We start from the raw sequence: 14,583 nt of genomic DNA, 5'->3' as shown, positions 1-14,583 counted from the left end.
GAATTTTTATTTGCTCCAATTAACTTTATTTTAGCACAACTATCATCTGTGCTCTGTGTACACTGAAAGAATCCCAGTACTCCTAACACTAAGGGATACATAATTTTAAGCTGAGAGGTATATTCTCTCCTGGTCAATCTTGCTTCTTGCTAGAAGTGAACTCAGGCAATAAATGGAAACTCCACCACCACCCTAACTCTAACACTAGGGTGACAGCCAAGGGTAAAGTAGAACAGCAAATAGACGGGCTGCAGATGAAATCAGCATAACGGCAGGGTATTCGGAAGCAGCTGTTTGGTGAAAGGAGATTTGCATACAGAATAGACTGGGTAAGAAAAATGCAGTCAAGAGCAAGTGAAGGAAGCAAATGCTGCTTCTCACAACTTCTGTATCAGTTTGCTGCTACATAGTTAGTGATAGAGCTTAATGTTTTGCATGCTAAGCATTGGACTCATCCACACCTTTCACTAGAAACCAGATTCCACAACAGGAAATTTCAGCCTTTTTGTAGATAACAATAGCTAAAATACACATGGAGAAAGGAGAGAGGAGGGGATGGCAAAACAGGTCAAAGAAACAAAGGACAGGGTTAGCTTATTTACTACAAAGATCACGTGCTTGTTGAAAATAAACCAGACCATCCTAAATGGTACTTGACTAGAATACAGGCACTTTCCAAGTTTTTGCATCTGTTTTCTTATGATGATTCACAAGCCTTATCTCATCCCAATTAGGTACTTCATATAGCTCTGATGCCTCTGCCAACACAATTTACCCAGAACTCTTAATTAGCCTCACACACAAAAATAACATGCAATTTGTCTGGTAATTATATGTTTCTGTAACTCCTAAAAGCAACTCATTACAGCAATGTCACGTACTTAGAACACATTACCTTAATTCTATTTTCTGTTTATTCAATTATAACTGTCTTTCCTAATTGTATTGTAAATTGTGTTGAGCTGGAAGGTGGCTGTAAAATCCCTGCTCTTTCCTCTTTCCTAGTGGATCCACATATGCAGTGTGTTTCCACTAGACACAAAATCGATGTAGTGAAAACAAAGCAGTCCTATTGTTAATTCTAGTCACGGGGAGAGACAAGCTGGTCAGCAAAAACAGACAAAAGTTTGTATCAACAAAATTACAGGCAGAAATCTTAAACCAAAAGTTGGGACACTAAAAAAAAAAAAAACCAACAAACCAAAACCAAACCCACTGTTAAGAAAAGGAAACAAAAGGAAAAGATGAAAAGATACACAGCTTCCCACCCAGCACTCCCTTGAATGAAACATGTTTATAGAAACATCTAGCTCTGAGATGCACAAAAGGCAGGCTACAGTTACACACACTGAGTGAAGGCTGTGGAGTGAGACCAGCGTAGGTGTTCTCAGTCATGCCGCAGCAGGTAACTTGTGACAAGGAAACAGTCCAGCCTATCTTCATTAAAAGCCTAAAAGAAAATTACTTTTCCAAACCTATGCTGGAGACGGAAAGCCTAAAACACTGACTGAAGGGTCACCTGGTAATGAAGCACCTCCCCAAGAAAGCTTACTCAAAACCTAGATTAAGGGATACATAATTTTAAATTTGAAAGGTGTATAGTCTCAATCTGAAAAAAACAAACAAACAAAAAAAAAATCTATTTTATCCAGTCTACTGAAAGATGGGTATACATGATCCTGCTGGGAAATTACACTACCATCAGCCAAGTCGACACACCAAACCACTATTACTTTCAGTCTCCATCCTGAGGAGCAGGTAAATCAATGTACTTGAAGAAGAACATTAAAAGCAAGAGGATGACCACCTTTATTCTCTCACCATTCCTCTCCACCTTCAGCAAAGGAATCTGGAAGAAAGCAGGGAGAAGAACCTGCAAGTATACCAAAAAAACAGACCTAGTTTTCTCAGACCTGATCATGCCTAAATATGAAACAAAAGATGACTTCCAAAAGAAACAAAGTAATTTTGGAGCTGTATACAGAATATTTGTGTTTTAATCAAATCTCATCCACAGCCCTCCAATGTGCTTCTTAGTGTATTACGGCCAAAAGGGACTGCTTTGAATTTGCCCTTCCAAACACAGGTTAATCTTGCTAATTATTCTCTGTTCATAACTGTAAAATCACATTCTTCCACATTCTAGAAGTTTAGGACCAGTGTATGACCTCAGATATGTTGCTGGATTTCCTAGGTCAGTTTTAGTTCAGTCTCTATTGCTGTTGAGATGACGGAAGTAGGAATGGATTAGACTATCTAGATACATACATTTATGAATTATTTCTTTAATCTGCATGCAGAGCTTAAAGAGTCAGTATTCAAACAAAACCTTAGTCACAAATTTGGACTAGAAACTGTTGCTTTTTCAAGAGGTTTTAATCAATCGCAAAGGTTGATCAGGGAACTCTGTGTACCCTTCAGCCCACCCCAGCAGGCAGCAATGGACCCCTCATGCCCGAGTCCCAGAAGGCACAGACCTTTCTCCAGACCATTTTTGCTCTTCCCTAAGTAAGAGATAACTTGTCCAAACACTTAGGCTTTTTGATCACTTAAGCTTCATGAGTATGGGAAGTACAGGGAAGATTGCTGTTAAGAAAGGTGAGATGATGTTAACTGCACACCACAAACCAGGGCTGCTGGGTATCAAATAACCTCCACCTGCAACCTGGAATATCACGTTTGCATATCAGGAAACAAGCTAGTTTTCCTGTTGGTTGTTCAGCTTTGATACTACATTTCTTCTACACACTTTAATTTCTCTCCAAAATATTCCCCCTTCTAACCAATCTTATTTCCAGTTCTGGTTTTACACAGCCTACGAGTCCCAACTTTTCCCTGAGCCAATATATCAAGTCTCAGGATAGAGGAAGATACATTACTACGGGCCTTCTAGCACAGCTTCTTCGAGTGCAAATACTCAAAAAAGAAATGCTTGCTAGCTGCTATGCATTTACACAAGAGCACAAAACCTTCCCTAGAAACAATGGGGAGACCTAAGTGCAATCCACGAGCAGTACTGCCTCTCCAGGGCCATGAGACCCCCAGCTAGGTCTCCACCTTGAGAAGCCACAGCGGCCCTTGGTCAGAGGGTGAACATGCAGTGCAGCTGGAGCTCTGCACTAAGGGAATTAAACCATGGCCATTTTTACAAACTGTGCATTGAGCTTATGCACCTCAGTTGCAAGCACAGGGTTTTTCTTCCAAGGAAATTAAGTCTAAATCTAACATAAACAGCCAATGATGCTGTTACAGTTTTATTTCAGTGAAGTACAGAAGAAAATATCTCAAGGATTTAAGCAAACAATATGGTGACAGATGGTGTGGAGACAGTCCAGGCTGGTCTCCCTCAGTAAAATCCACACAACTTCATAGCTCCATGAAAGAGAGGAGGAAGAGGAAGGGGGAGGAAGGAAGAGGGGGAGAAAAGGGTACATGCAAAACTGGCCCAGATGACTGCAGATTTCTAACAAATAAAAACAGATATGGACTGCAAAATCTGCCTGTTCATCTATACAAAGCTCTGTGTACCATCACTGATGTAGGCAGATCTACCCCAGATATCTTCCAAGCAAGTCCAAAAAAGTTATAAAGAAATTCTTCAAATTAAATTGTTAGTTCAAATAAGTGACAAATAAAACACACTGTTAAACTGTCTATTGAAGTAATGTAAGCATCCTCTCAAAAATACTTAATAGATGAAACATGAAAAATGTTTGACATGATATCAAGGCCCCTCTGTTCACTACACAATTTCATTAGGATGAATATTTTCAGGTATGTTCTCTGGATATATTCTGATCGCCAAAAATATCTTACGTGGTTTATTATACATTATTATTTTGTAGCTTAAAGGGAATAATTTTTGATTTTGCATTTGAGAATGTTCTTTGGAAAAAAATTCCAAAGATCCCACAAGGAATGTCTGCAAGCAGAAAATTATGCTGAAGGTCTGGTGTCCTACTTTTACAGCTCAGGAGTCTGTTGTGTTATAATTACCTATAAGCAGGCAATACTTTGGAGAGATTGCATGGATGATCTACAACAGTGACTTACTAGCAGTTTTCTGTTGTTGCTCACAACAAAGACACTTACGGATTTCTGTTTTCAAGAACTATAAGAACAGATAGTTTGAAGAGAAAGAAAACTGTACCTTTGAAATGAAAGTATATTGCTCTTACTGCAAATGACTAGATCCAAATGAAGGCAAACACTCTTCTCTCCTAAATAAGAGTGATTTACAGGAATCACCCCACACCTCAGGCTCAGCTGCACCTGTGACAACTTAAGCAAGCTAAAAAACATAGGAACTTACCCACACCTGAGCTACATCAAAAATCAAGTAAATTCTAGAAGATTTCCATTTCCTACAATCTGCTTATTAGTTACAGAAATTCCAAATCTCTTCAAAAATATCTTCCACCTACTTAGGAAAATTAACCCAAATATCCCTCCCTTCAACTCCACAAGAGTGACAGTTTAAGTCTACTCTCACGGTATTCCAGAAAATCCTCCACGCTTTCCTTTGCTAAGTTAAGAGGGAAAATTTTGTGTGGACAAGAGAATGAGGAATCATGTAATCATCTCAGAAATAGCTAGGAAAATAATTTAGAAAAGAATACAGCGGGAAAGAGCGAGCAAGAAAGCAAGGCTCACATCATTAATATAATGCTCCTCTGAGTTCTGAGACACAGCTCAAAGCAGTGAGCGCTGCAGCTCCCACTGTTAAAGCTTTGCTTTCTCACAGCGATGACAGCACAAGCACAGCAATGCAAACCAGCATGCTGTACCATAACCACCTCACGCTCCCAGACCACTGGCTCCTGTTGAAGAAGAGCACAAGAGATTGTACCAACTCACTTCAGGTACCTCAGTAAGACAGATTTCAAGCATGTTTTTAAACATTTGGTAACAGCAATTATGGCATCTGTGCATAAAAAGCATGACCACAGATTATGAGCCTAGTTCTAAAAATCTTTATGGATGTGCAAGACAACTTTATTTTTTAAAAATACATACAGATTGACTTTTATGGATGTGGTCAAGTAAACACAGATTCACAAAAGGAGGTCAATGCTACACTTTTGTTGTAGTTCAAAATAAAAATGAGACTATCTGAAAGTTATGATTCCCATAACTCAGCATAGCTAGAAGGAAAGAAAGTCAAACTCAATTGCTCCTTTAAAAGAGGCAGATGCTGCAAGTATTGTCTGCAATGGAACAATAGTGCAAGCTATTACACCTAGACCTGAAACGCTAGTTACACAAATACAGGTATTTTTGCACTAAAGCATTTATGATACTACAACTTAATCTCCCAGTCTTTTGCAGTACCAGTCAAAGCCAAAGTTAATATCGTGCTCAGGAGTACCGTGCCACACACATGCTCATATCAGTTATCAGTAAGGGCAGGAATGAAAAGTCATAAAATTTAAATTTAAGATTTTCAGTAAAAATACAGGGCTGCTTTTACAAGCCAACTAGATGAACTGGACAGAAGTCTACATAATGCATAGGAAGACACGCAAATTGATGAACACGCTCCATGATGTATGATCTTCAGAAAAGTTTCTACAATAAAAACCAACCAAACACCCCCCCAATTCATCATAACAATTTTTAAAGCATAAGAATTGAAGTACACATATGCATAGTGCAAATGTGAAGTGTGGGGTTTGAACTTTTTCTTCCTACTTTTTTCTTTTTTTGTTAATATGATCCCTGCACTATGAGGACATATGGCAAAGAAGTTGTAAGATTTGTAGAGGAACCTTAAGAGCAGCATACAAAGTCACGTATAAGTGTAAATTCTCAGTGCCAGAGACAGGAGTCCGGATGTGCTGTCATCACAGTTATAAGGCTGGGCTTAGAGTTCTGGTTTGCGTAAGCATGCCACCGTTTTTGTACTTCAGGAATGAGGAAAAACAGAGCAATTCCAACGGTGTCTACAAGGAGCTGAAACTGACAGCTAATGCAAACATCTACAAGTACTTCAGTAAAGTGCCTGAAAAATATCCACCAAAAGAATTAACAAGATTTAAAAGTAGAGGCTCCCTCCCTACTTATTCACAGTTAAAAGTCTTACTAAATATCCCAGCAGCGCCATAGGATGCGGGGGGTCTGGCGAAGGAGTCGAACACGAGCCAGCAGTGCACCCTTCCGGTGATAACACACAGCCAGCTGCTGGAGGGAGGGATCAGTCCCCGCTTTGGTACTTGTGAGGCCACGTCTGCAGAACTCTGCCCAGTTCTGAGTTCCCCCATACAAGGCATCAATAATACACCTGGGTGAGTCCAAAGGACCGGAGCACAGGAGGTCCAAGAAAAGGCTGAGGGAACTCTTTTCCACAGAAAAGAGACAGGTAAGGACACATATAATTGCAGCCTACAACTGCACAGAGGCAGAGTTGGACTCACAGCAAAAGAACAAGAGCATGTGGTCATGGTACAGAGGGGAATTCTAATGATATACAACGAGAATATTTGCATGGTGAGAAATGTTAAAGACTGGAACAGATTTCCCAGAGAGGCTGTGGTATCTACCTCCATGGAGATACTCAAAACTTGACTGGATGATGCAATCTGACTTTGATGTTAGCTCATCACTGAGCTAGGGTTGGGTTAGACAACCTCCAGTGATCCCTTCTAACCTCAGTTGTTCTATGATTCTGTGTTTATTATTTTGAAGGAGAATGGGGGTAAAAAAGAAAAGCCAAAGGTGGTAGTAGATGCAAAAAGGGATTTTATACTAAACAATTAAAAATGTTTATTGCAAATATTATCAACAGAAAGAATAATGAAGAATGATAATTTAACCATATATAGTAATTATTTTTTGGAAAAAAAAAGATTTATTTCGTATAACATTTCCAGAGCTGTTTCAAGAAGCATCAGTTTGTAATAGCCCTTCTGGAAAATCACCCTCACCTTTAATGCTGTTCGGCTACGCATTAAAACTGTCAGTACTTACACAGCAATAAAATGCTTCAAGTTATGCCTTTCAGAAATATTTCTAAAGAGAAGTTAGAAAGACTTAATTTTGCAATATGCAAAAGTAGTATGGCTCAAAGACACTAAGTATTCCTGAATGCATTTATAATACATAGGGGATTTTTCCCCACTTGTGAAGGAAAACAGTATTTTATTATTGTTGCAGAACTAACCATGATGTTCTGTTTTAGAAAAGTATCACAAATACTATCATTACAATGATATCATGTGGTGAAACAAATGTAACTAAGTTTAAAACCAAATGCTCAAGTCAGGAAACAGTTCCTAAGTACTGTTTGGTTTGAGATCCCTCAAATGTCAACAGATACAAGATGAATAAACAGCCAGTCTGTTTTCAGCACCCTCCAAGGGATGATGATGCACAGCAGGCTGGCACAGATGCCCAGACACAATTCTAATCTCGTTTCAGTAGACTACCCCACATCTGAATATGTTTTAAGTCTGTGCAGAATTGGGGACCAAAGCCAAAGCACAGTTCATTGGCAGGAGAGTTTCTGCCAACAGCATGTGATAAAATCAGCTGGAGGCAGAGCGTGTGGCACTGTCCCAAGGGTATCGCTACAGAGCAGCTGGGATCAGGTAGGTACCACACACCCCTAAGTGTCACAGTGGTTTGTTGGTAGGGTTTTGACTGCAGATGTCAGGTGAAGGCAGAACAGCTAGGTTCAGGAAACATCCCAGTTTTGTTGGCTTCACATGCCTGTCAATTTTCATAGTCTATACCAAGCAACATATCTCCTCAGCTGGTGCAGGCACACTTTAACCACGCTGAAGCAGAGTACAGCCAGCTGGGCCGACGGAGGCGGCAGTCTAAACTACGCACCGCTCACAGATGTTCGCACAGGGACTCAGCACTTCAAAAGCTCTATGTCCTGCGTTAATCACTGCATGCTCCAAATGTGGGCATATCTCCTACTTAGAAACCTAGCACAACTTTTTCTTTTTAAAAACATGGCTCTTCATGTGAGATTCACTTTGACATAGTATTTATTAGCCATAGAGAATATGGGAGGCTTATCTACTCTTGAGTCATTCCACTGAAGTCTTTAGCAGTATAGAGCATTATAGATGACTTCCCATTTCCATGCCTTCAGTTTAGTTCACTTTTAGGACAGTTAAGCATCATATAACAATGACCTGGCACAGAATTCACCAAACTGTTGTGCCACCTTCGTGTCACCAACAGCAGGTGCTACACACACACATTTTGAAGTCAGTCATCTAAAACACAGTACCAGCATAACGCCACAGAGGAGGAAAAAAAATCTATTAGAGCCACACGATAAGGACATAAATGAAATGGCCTTACTAGAGTGACAGAGAACAACATCCACAAGCAGGATTGGGACCAAGCATCTTTTTTGCATATCCAGCCATCTCAAAGCATGAGACAAACCAAAGACTTTAAACACTGACCCACTTCACAATTTAGCCCACACCCATGTGTTTCGGCTAAAATCCTGACACTGACTTGGAAGACAGATTTTACATTTGCAGTCCTTCTCCCTCAGACTTCATCTCCTCTGCCTTTATGACAGCACTGTGAATTTCACCTTCAACTCCCAGGAATTTATTCCTAAATGAATGGTTAATTGACTGACATATCTAAGTCTAATTACTGTAATGTCCCAAACCCAGTTGCAAGACATTGCACACTGCAAAATCCAAGTTAAAAATTAAGTCAATTTTAGTTACATGAACAAACAATTCCTTCAGCCAATTCAAGCTACTGAAGACAGCTCTCTTATACTGTCTTAATATACAAAAGAACAATTTTGATTTCCCAAGTGGAAATCTTAGAAGCCAAGTTTCAGCACAAAAATGTTTTATTAGCAAACTGTGATAACCCCTAAAATCAATGACAGCAATATAATAATGACAACATTAGCATACAATGAAAATAGTATTAACTTACTGAGACAAGAAAAATACATCTATTTCATTTTCTAGAGATTACTACATAAAAGTAAAGGATTGATCTGTATCAGCAATATCCTGCACCTGCCACCAAGTGTGAGGTTGATTCCGTAAGGATTTCTACCAGTGTTTCACCACTCAGCACTGGATGGAATCTTCAAACGTTCTTACACTGGCATAGAAAGTTGAGTGAAATATGTATCAAGTAAAATTTCTATACATATATATAAAGCCAGCTTTATAAAGATGGGTATATAGATATAAAGATCTTTTATAAAGATGGGTAAATCTGTACAGTAATTTAAAAGCACATTAAACAATTGCCTCTGTAACTTGGTCACTGCAATTACATTTAAGATAGTAGCACTGACTGTAATGATCTTTCCACATAAACAAGATGTCAAAGCCAGTTATAGCATCTCTGCTGAAATTCAGCACTTACTGTCTTCCCCTTGTATAGCACAAGTTTCAAAGGAAGGCCATTCAAAATACCAAGAGACAGACCTCTTGTCCCAGTGGAAGAAGTCTTTCCCAGCAGTAAAAAGTTTCAGAAGTTCAAAGCTGACTCCTCAACTCTAATCACTACATCTTTCCTGCTTCTTCCCACCCCACCCCCCCCCCAAGTTATGAAACAACATATCTGGACCACTTCATTTTTAGATGGATTCAGAGAGCTCTGTACAATTCAAAAGCCACCTATAAGGAATAACAATATTTAATGAATAAGAAACCCTAAAGGGTACAAATATCAGGAAATAAATTGAAAAGCCTGGTGTGCTGGAAAACCAGTAAATGACTACCCACACTTGAACTCCCTCTTCAGCTCTCCTCTTTTACACGACGGTGGGAGCTCCTCTTGGACTTCCAGGCCAAGCAGCAGTCCATGTCAGAGAGCTGAGTCCTGCACGGTGCTAAGCACCTGTTTCAGAAACAGCACTGATCGTTTTACAGCATCAGTGCTGCAGTGCCAGCAAGGATTTTTAAAAAACTGTTGTAGTGTTAAGGAACATGAGCTGGGTGCATGAGTCACTTTGGTCATTCCACAATCTCCCAGCAGATTACATAAAGAGATGTTTTTCCAACAAAACACTTTGTCATTATCTCCAGAGTTCAGAAAACCCCATTGTGGATTTGCATGAACTATAGTAAGAAATCAGAAGTATTTGGTTAGAAAAAATCTAATTTAGTAAATATAGACTACAAGAGCTGCTTCAAGTTTGCAACACTACTTAATTTATAGACTATAGTGGATCACAGCAATCCAGCTTAATACGATTGTCCTGTTGCTACTATTGTCCTCAAACACATTCAGGTCTATTCCTTGCTATTTCTTATAAGCACCACAGAGCATCTTTTTCATTTTACATCTTAACCCTAAAATAATTGTACGGACCTACTATTCTGAGGTTGTTTGTACAGCCCTATGTCATATCTGATAGTAAAAGTTCTAAACTGACAGCACTCTGTGCTGGAGAATAAAATTTCCTTAGGACTGCTTTTACAATGGACAGAAAGTTGAGTTTCAGACATGAACCCCAAAATATTTCAGAATATTTGATGACTGAACGACAAGGACACTGCTCCGTACATTTTTCTCTTTTTCAAAGTACAGAGAGACGATTAGAAGCATCCTCTTCTGATGCTCGTAGCGATTATTCATCATAGAGATCAACACAGTGAAGAACATTGAACTAGCGAAAGTTTTTAATAAATTTTCCTACCTTATCTGCCATTATCATGGAGGCCCCGCCATGAATTCCAAGAATCGGAATAGAAGTCTGAGAAGAAATAAAATCCAATATCTGAGCTACTGCCTCCTGATCCGTATCATCTCCAAAAACCACTCCATGGATCTTGGTGCCTGACATCAAGTCGCAAACATGTGTTATGATGCTCTTAGGGTCAGTCTGGTTCACCAGAAGGGTCACTACATTGACATCAACAGTCAGGTCTGCTGACATTTCCCTGGTCCAGAGAGCTCTGATATCTCTCTCTGTGATATACTTGGTCCTTCCCAGAATCACTGCAATGTTCAGGATGGGATAAGTTTTCTCTGCTCCACGAACAAGATCCAAAGGTGCCAGAAGAGCTTGGAGTACCAGGAGAGCACAGCCAATTTTCCTCATCTTTGCCAGCTTTGTCCCCTGTAAAAGTGATCACATTGTATGAGAAAAACAACAGAGAAGAAAAAAGTATATACTGCATATCTCCAATGAAGTCTTTAAACAGAAAGCTTCTGTACACAATGCAAACTGTAGCAGCTTTTTATAATGCATTCTTCACCTCAGTTTCAATTCAAGCCTCTTATAGCCCCTCAAAAAGCTGGCTTGCCTACGACAGCAAGCAAGGTATTCCTTGGTCTTCCACAAGCAAGGCAAGAAGTGTAGCATGAGTTCAGAGGAAAGACCCATTAAAATTTTTCCTGGATGGCCAACAAAACTAAAATTACTGACATCATTAAAAAAGACATTATCATCCTTCTCTTTAACCTTGCCGTCCTAAAACAGGTAAAACACAGAAATCTATTTTCCTTTGTCCTTAATGTCTACTTAAAATTTAGTCACAGTCTAACAGGAAGAGGTGCTTTAGCTCAAAATGAGAGAAGCGAGCCAGAGATCTGCTGGAAACCCCGGTCCATATACTCCATATATCTCACAGCATCCCAGAAACATGCTGTTTTATTACTGAAGATCTCTCCTAGACAGCTGCTGCTCAAGCACAGTCTACTGCATTTCTGGAACAGATTCAGAAGCACAATATTCTATCTTAATTCTTCTCCCTCCTCTTACACGGCATTCACTTGAGCATCTCAGAACTGCTGATCTCAGACACAAAGTTGTCACTGGTGTTGAAGGGGAGGGTGTTCCATAAAAGCGCATCACTGCATTGGTTTACTTCACGTCTTCACTGAATCTCTGTCGGGGGCTGAATATAGACAGAGTAGGACGGGGAGAGAGATGAGCCACAGAAGCGATCTGAACTGTCTGAAGGAGGGAGAGGAGGGAGAGCAGGTCTGACTCTGCAGGATCTCCCTGTTTCTGTGCCCCAGGGGATTTCCACCCCCATAACTGGCTCTCTGCTAGCTGCACGAAGGGAGTCCCTGTGCCACATAAAGCCAAGCTTGTTGCAAGGCGTCACACAGAAACCACGAGCGGGGCTGTCCAATCAGGGGTGGCATTTTTCAGATCTCCCCTCTCATCCTGCCAGCCCTATCTCCATCATCAGAACCATCCGCTGCTGAAACACACCCCCAGACGAGGGCTTGCTGTACCATCACCTCCTTTCGGGCAGACAAGTCCAGGAGATGAGCACTCGAGAGACCATTTGGCCGCACACCAGTGCCGCCGCGCTCCTCAGCCGTTGCACTGCGGGCAGCCTCCCCCCGCTGCAGCAGCAGCGGGAGCACGGCGAGCGGCAGAAAAGAGCGAACCGAAACGCCCGCAGACACGAGGCCGCTTCAGCTTCCTTCAGACCCCAAGAAACAATAATTCCGATAATAATCAGCCCCCACAGAGCCCCTCCGCGCCCGCCACGGTCGCAGCTCCCTCCCCGTAACCGGCCGCGCCGCACCGGGGAGCACCCGCGGCTCCTCCGGCCGCGACAGCGCGATGGCGCCCCCTGGCGGCCGAGGGGCTCCGTCCCACGTACCCAGCGCCTCAGGAGACGGAGCGGCGGCGGGTGCCGGTGGTGCCGGTGGTGCCGGTGGTGGTGCAGGGCATGCCGCGGCCGCGGGCATGTCGCGCCCCTCGGTGCCCGGGCTCAGGGGCGGCCTCCGCGCCGCTGGCCGCACGCGCGGTCCCCGCCGCAGCCTGCGGGCGACATCGGCTCCCGGGAGGGCAGCTAGGCGGAGAGGGAGACAGGCACGGGGGGGCTGCACACGGGGGGACGGGACGGGACAACGGGGGGAGAAGAGGAGACGACGGAAAGCCGTTAGGTTACAGATTTGACAGCGGAAAATAAACATTTCAATCTCATGTGGCAAGCGAAGCGAAATAAAGTGACTAGACTCAAAAGTTCCCCGCCCCCCCCCCCCCCCTCCACTTTTAGAAATAAATTTAAGCTCTTTCTTAACAGCAGCGCCCGTGAGCCCGCAGCCGTCCGGAAAACGTCCCTCATCCTATCCAGGTCAGGAAAACCCTGGGCTCCCAACCGCCCGTTTGCTTCCAAGAGAAACGCCCGGGTTTAAGCGCTAAGGGAAGAACATCCAACCTGGAAAGAGCAGCTAAAAGCAAACTAATTCACATGATCAGGGGCAAGAGTTCTCTTGACAGGCTCAAAACAAGCATAATCTGGAAACCAGCTAAATCGGTGTGGGGTAAAGCTCTGTTTCATCTTGTAACAGAACAGATTCATTCTCTACTCATCATAAACCCATCATAAACTCGAGTAGATCCCTCTACAAAAAGCTCGGATTGCTTTGATTCTTCATTCACTATTTCCAGTAAACATGCAGGGAGATACTTCTTCAGTCAACCCCAGTGAGATGTAGGACGCTGGCGCGCCAGGCGAAGGGAACCGGCGTTCCCTCACCGGTCCTCGGCGCTGACCAGAAACTAAGCGCCGAGCAGCGAGCGGCGGAGCCGGCGGCGCTGACAGCCCCGGTGCCCCCGAGCCCATCCCCAACTGCCGGGCGCCACAAAGGCAATACTTACTGCATTCTCCCTCCACATAGTTCCAGTTTAAGGATCCTCAAAGTCATTTCAGTAGATTCCTTTGCAAACAACGAAGTGGAAAATAGGTCCCCTAATGCCTGGATTTCATCCTGCAACTTGTTCCCACCGCAGTAAACACAAGCCCGGCAGCTCTTTACCGCCTGAAACCCCGCATGATCAAGTTTTAGCAGAGCCATTGCAACTGAGATTTGCTCTTTACTTTTGGCTGGAGGCATTTAAGCGTCTTCATCTTTTTTTCCTTCCTCCCCCCTTTTTTTGCCGTTTAAAGGGCAATTGAGATATTGCTGCAGCAGTTCCCCAGGGCGGCAGCCTCGGAGCCCCCGCGCTCCTCTCAGCCTCTTGGAAGCGGCGGGGACTGGCAGCGCCGGTTCCTGAAGGCGCGGCGGGATCCACCCGGCGGGATCCACCGGCGGCCGCCGCGCGGGGGCCGCCTGCGCCGCTCCGGGCTGGCAGCGCCGGCCCGTTCCGCTCCGCTCCGCTCCGCTCCGCCGCCCCCGGCCCCGCCACCCTTGAAGGGGCGACGCTCAGGGGCGCCTTGTCAAACCGCGACCAGCCGCGGCTACTTTGAAGGCTCCCCACCTCCCCGCTCTGCTTCCACAGGCACCAGCAAATGAGTCAGACCCCGGCGGTCGGAGGAGGGGGTGTCAGATGTGGGAGAGCAGTGAAAACACCGGGCTTGGGGCAGAAGAGTGGCAAACTTGAGCACTGTTCCCACGTTAACAGCCCCAGCGAAAGCCTGGTAGCCTGGGAAACCCCAGTGTTCGCCTTTCCCGTGATGCAGGGGCTGTCAACCAGAAATCCCTGACATGGGGCTCAGGGGAGGGAATGTGGAGCAGCAGCTTCCACACTAAAAGCAGCCCTAAACGCTCCAGACTGCAGCCATGTATCACAAAAATGCTCTGTAGAAGTTGGCTCCACCATCCCCGCTGCTCCATCCCCCATTTCAAAGCAGCATGCCCGTTTCTCCATCTCCCGCTCACCCAACA

At 43.4% G+C, this 14,583-nt stretch overlaps 1 protein-coding gene across 1 annotated transcript in view; it reads right to left on the bottom strand.

Moving 5' to 3' along the window:
- GRIN2A (glutamate ionotropic receptor NMDA type subunit 2A) overlaps positions 1–13,594 on the bottom strand; it is a 186,466-nt gene extending 172,872 nt beyond the window's left edge. Inside the window, exons 1-2 of the mRNA XM_086472887.1 lie at positions 13,577–13,594; positions 10,646–11,068 (exon numbers count right to left, since the gene is read on the bottom strand). Of these exons, the coding sequence (XP_086329013.1) occupies positions 10,646–11,068; positions 13,577–13,594 (441 nt within the window). The remainder of the gene's footprint in view (positions 1–10,645; positions 11,069–13,576) is intronic.
- Positions 13,595–14,583: the final 989 nt, after the last annotated feature.

Source organism: Leptosomus discolor, chromosome 14 (genome assembly GCF_034619465.1).
Source record: "Leptosomus discolor isolate bLepDis1 chromosome 14, bLepDis1.hap2, whole genome shotgun sequence".
In the NCBI taxonomy this organism is placed as follows: domain Eukaryota; kingdom Metazoa; phylum Chordata; class Aves; order Leptosomiformes; family Leptosomidae; genus Leptosomus; species Leptosomus discolor.
Note: the sequence above shows the minus strand (reverse complement) of the source record. Positions and strands in the feature narration are given on the sequence as shown.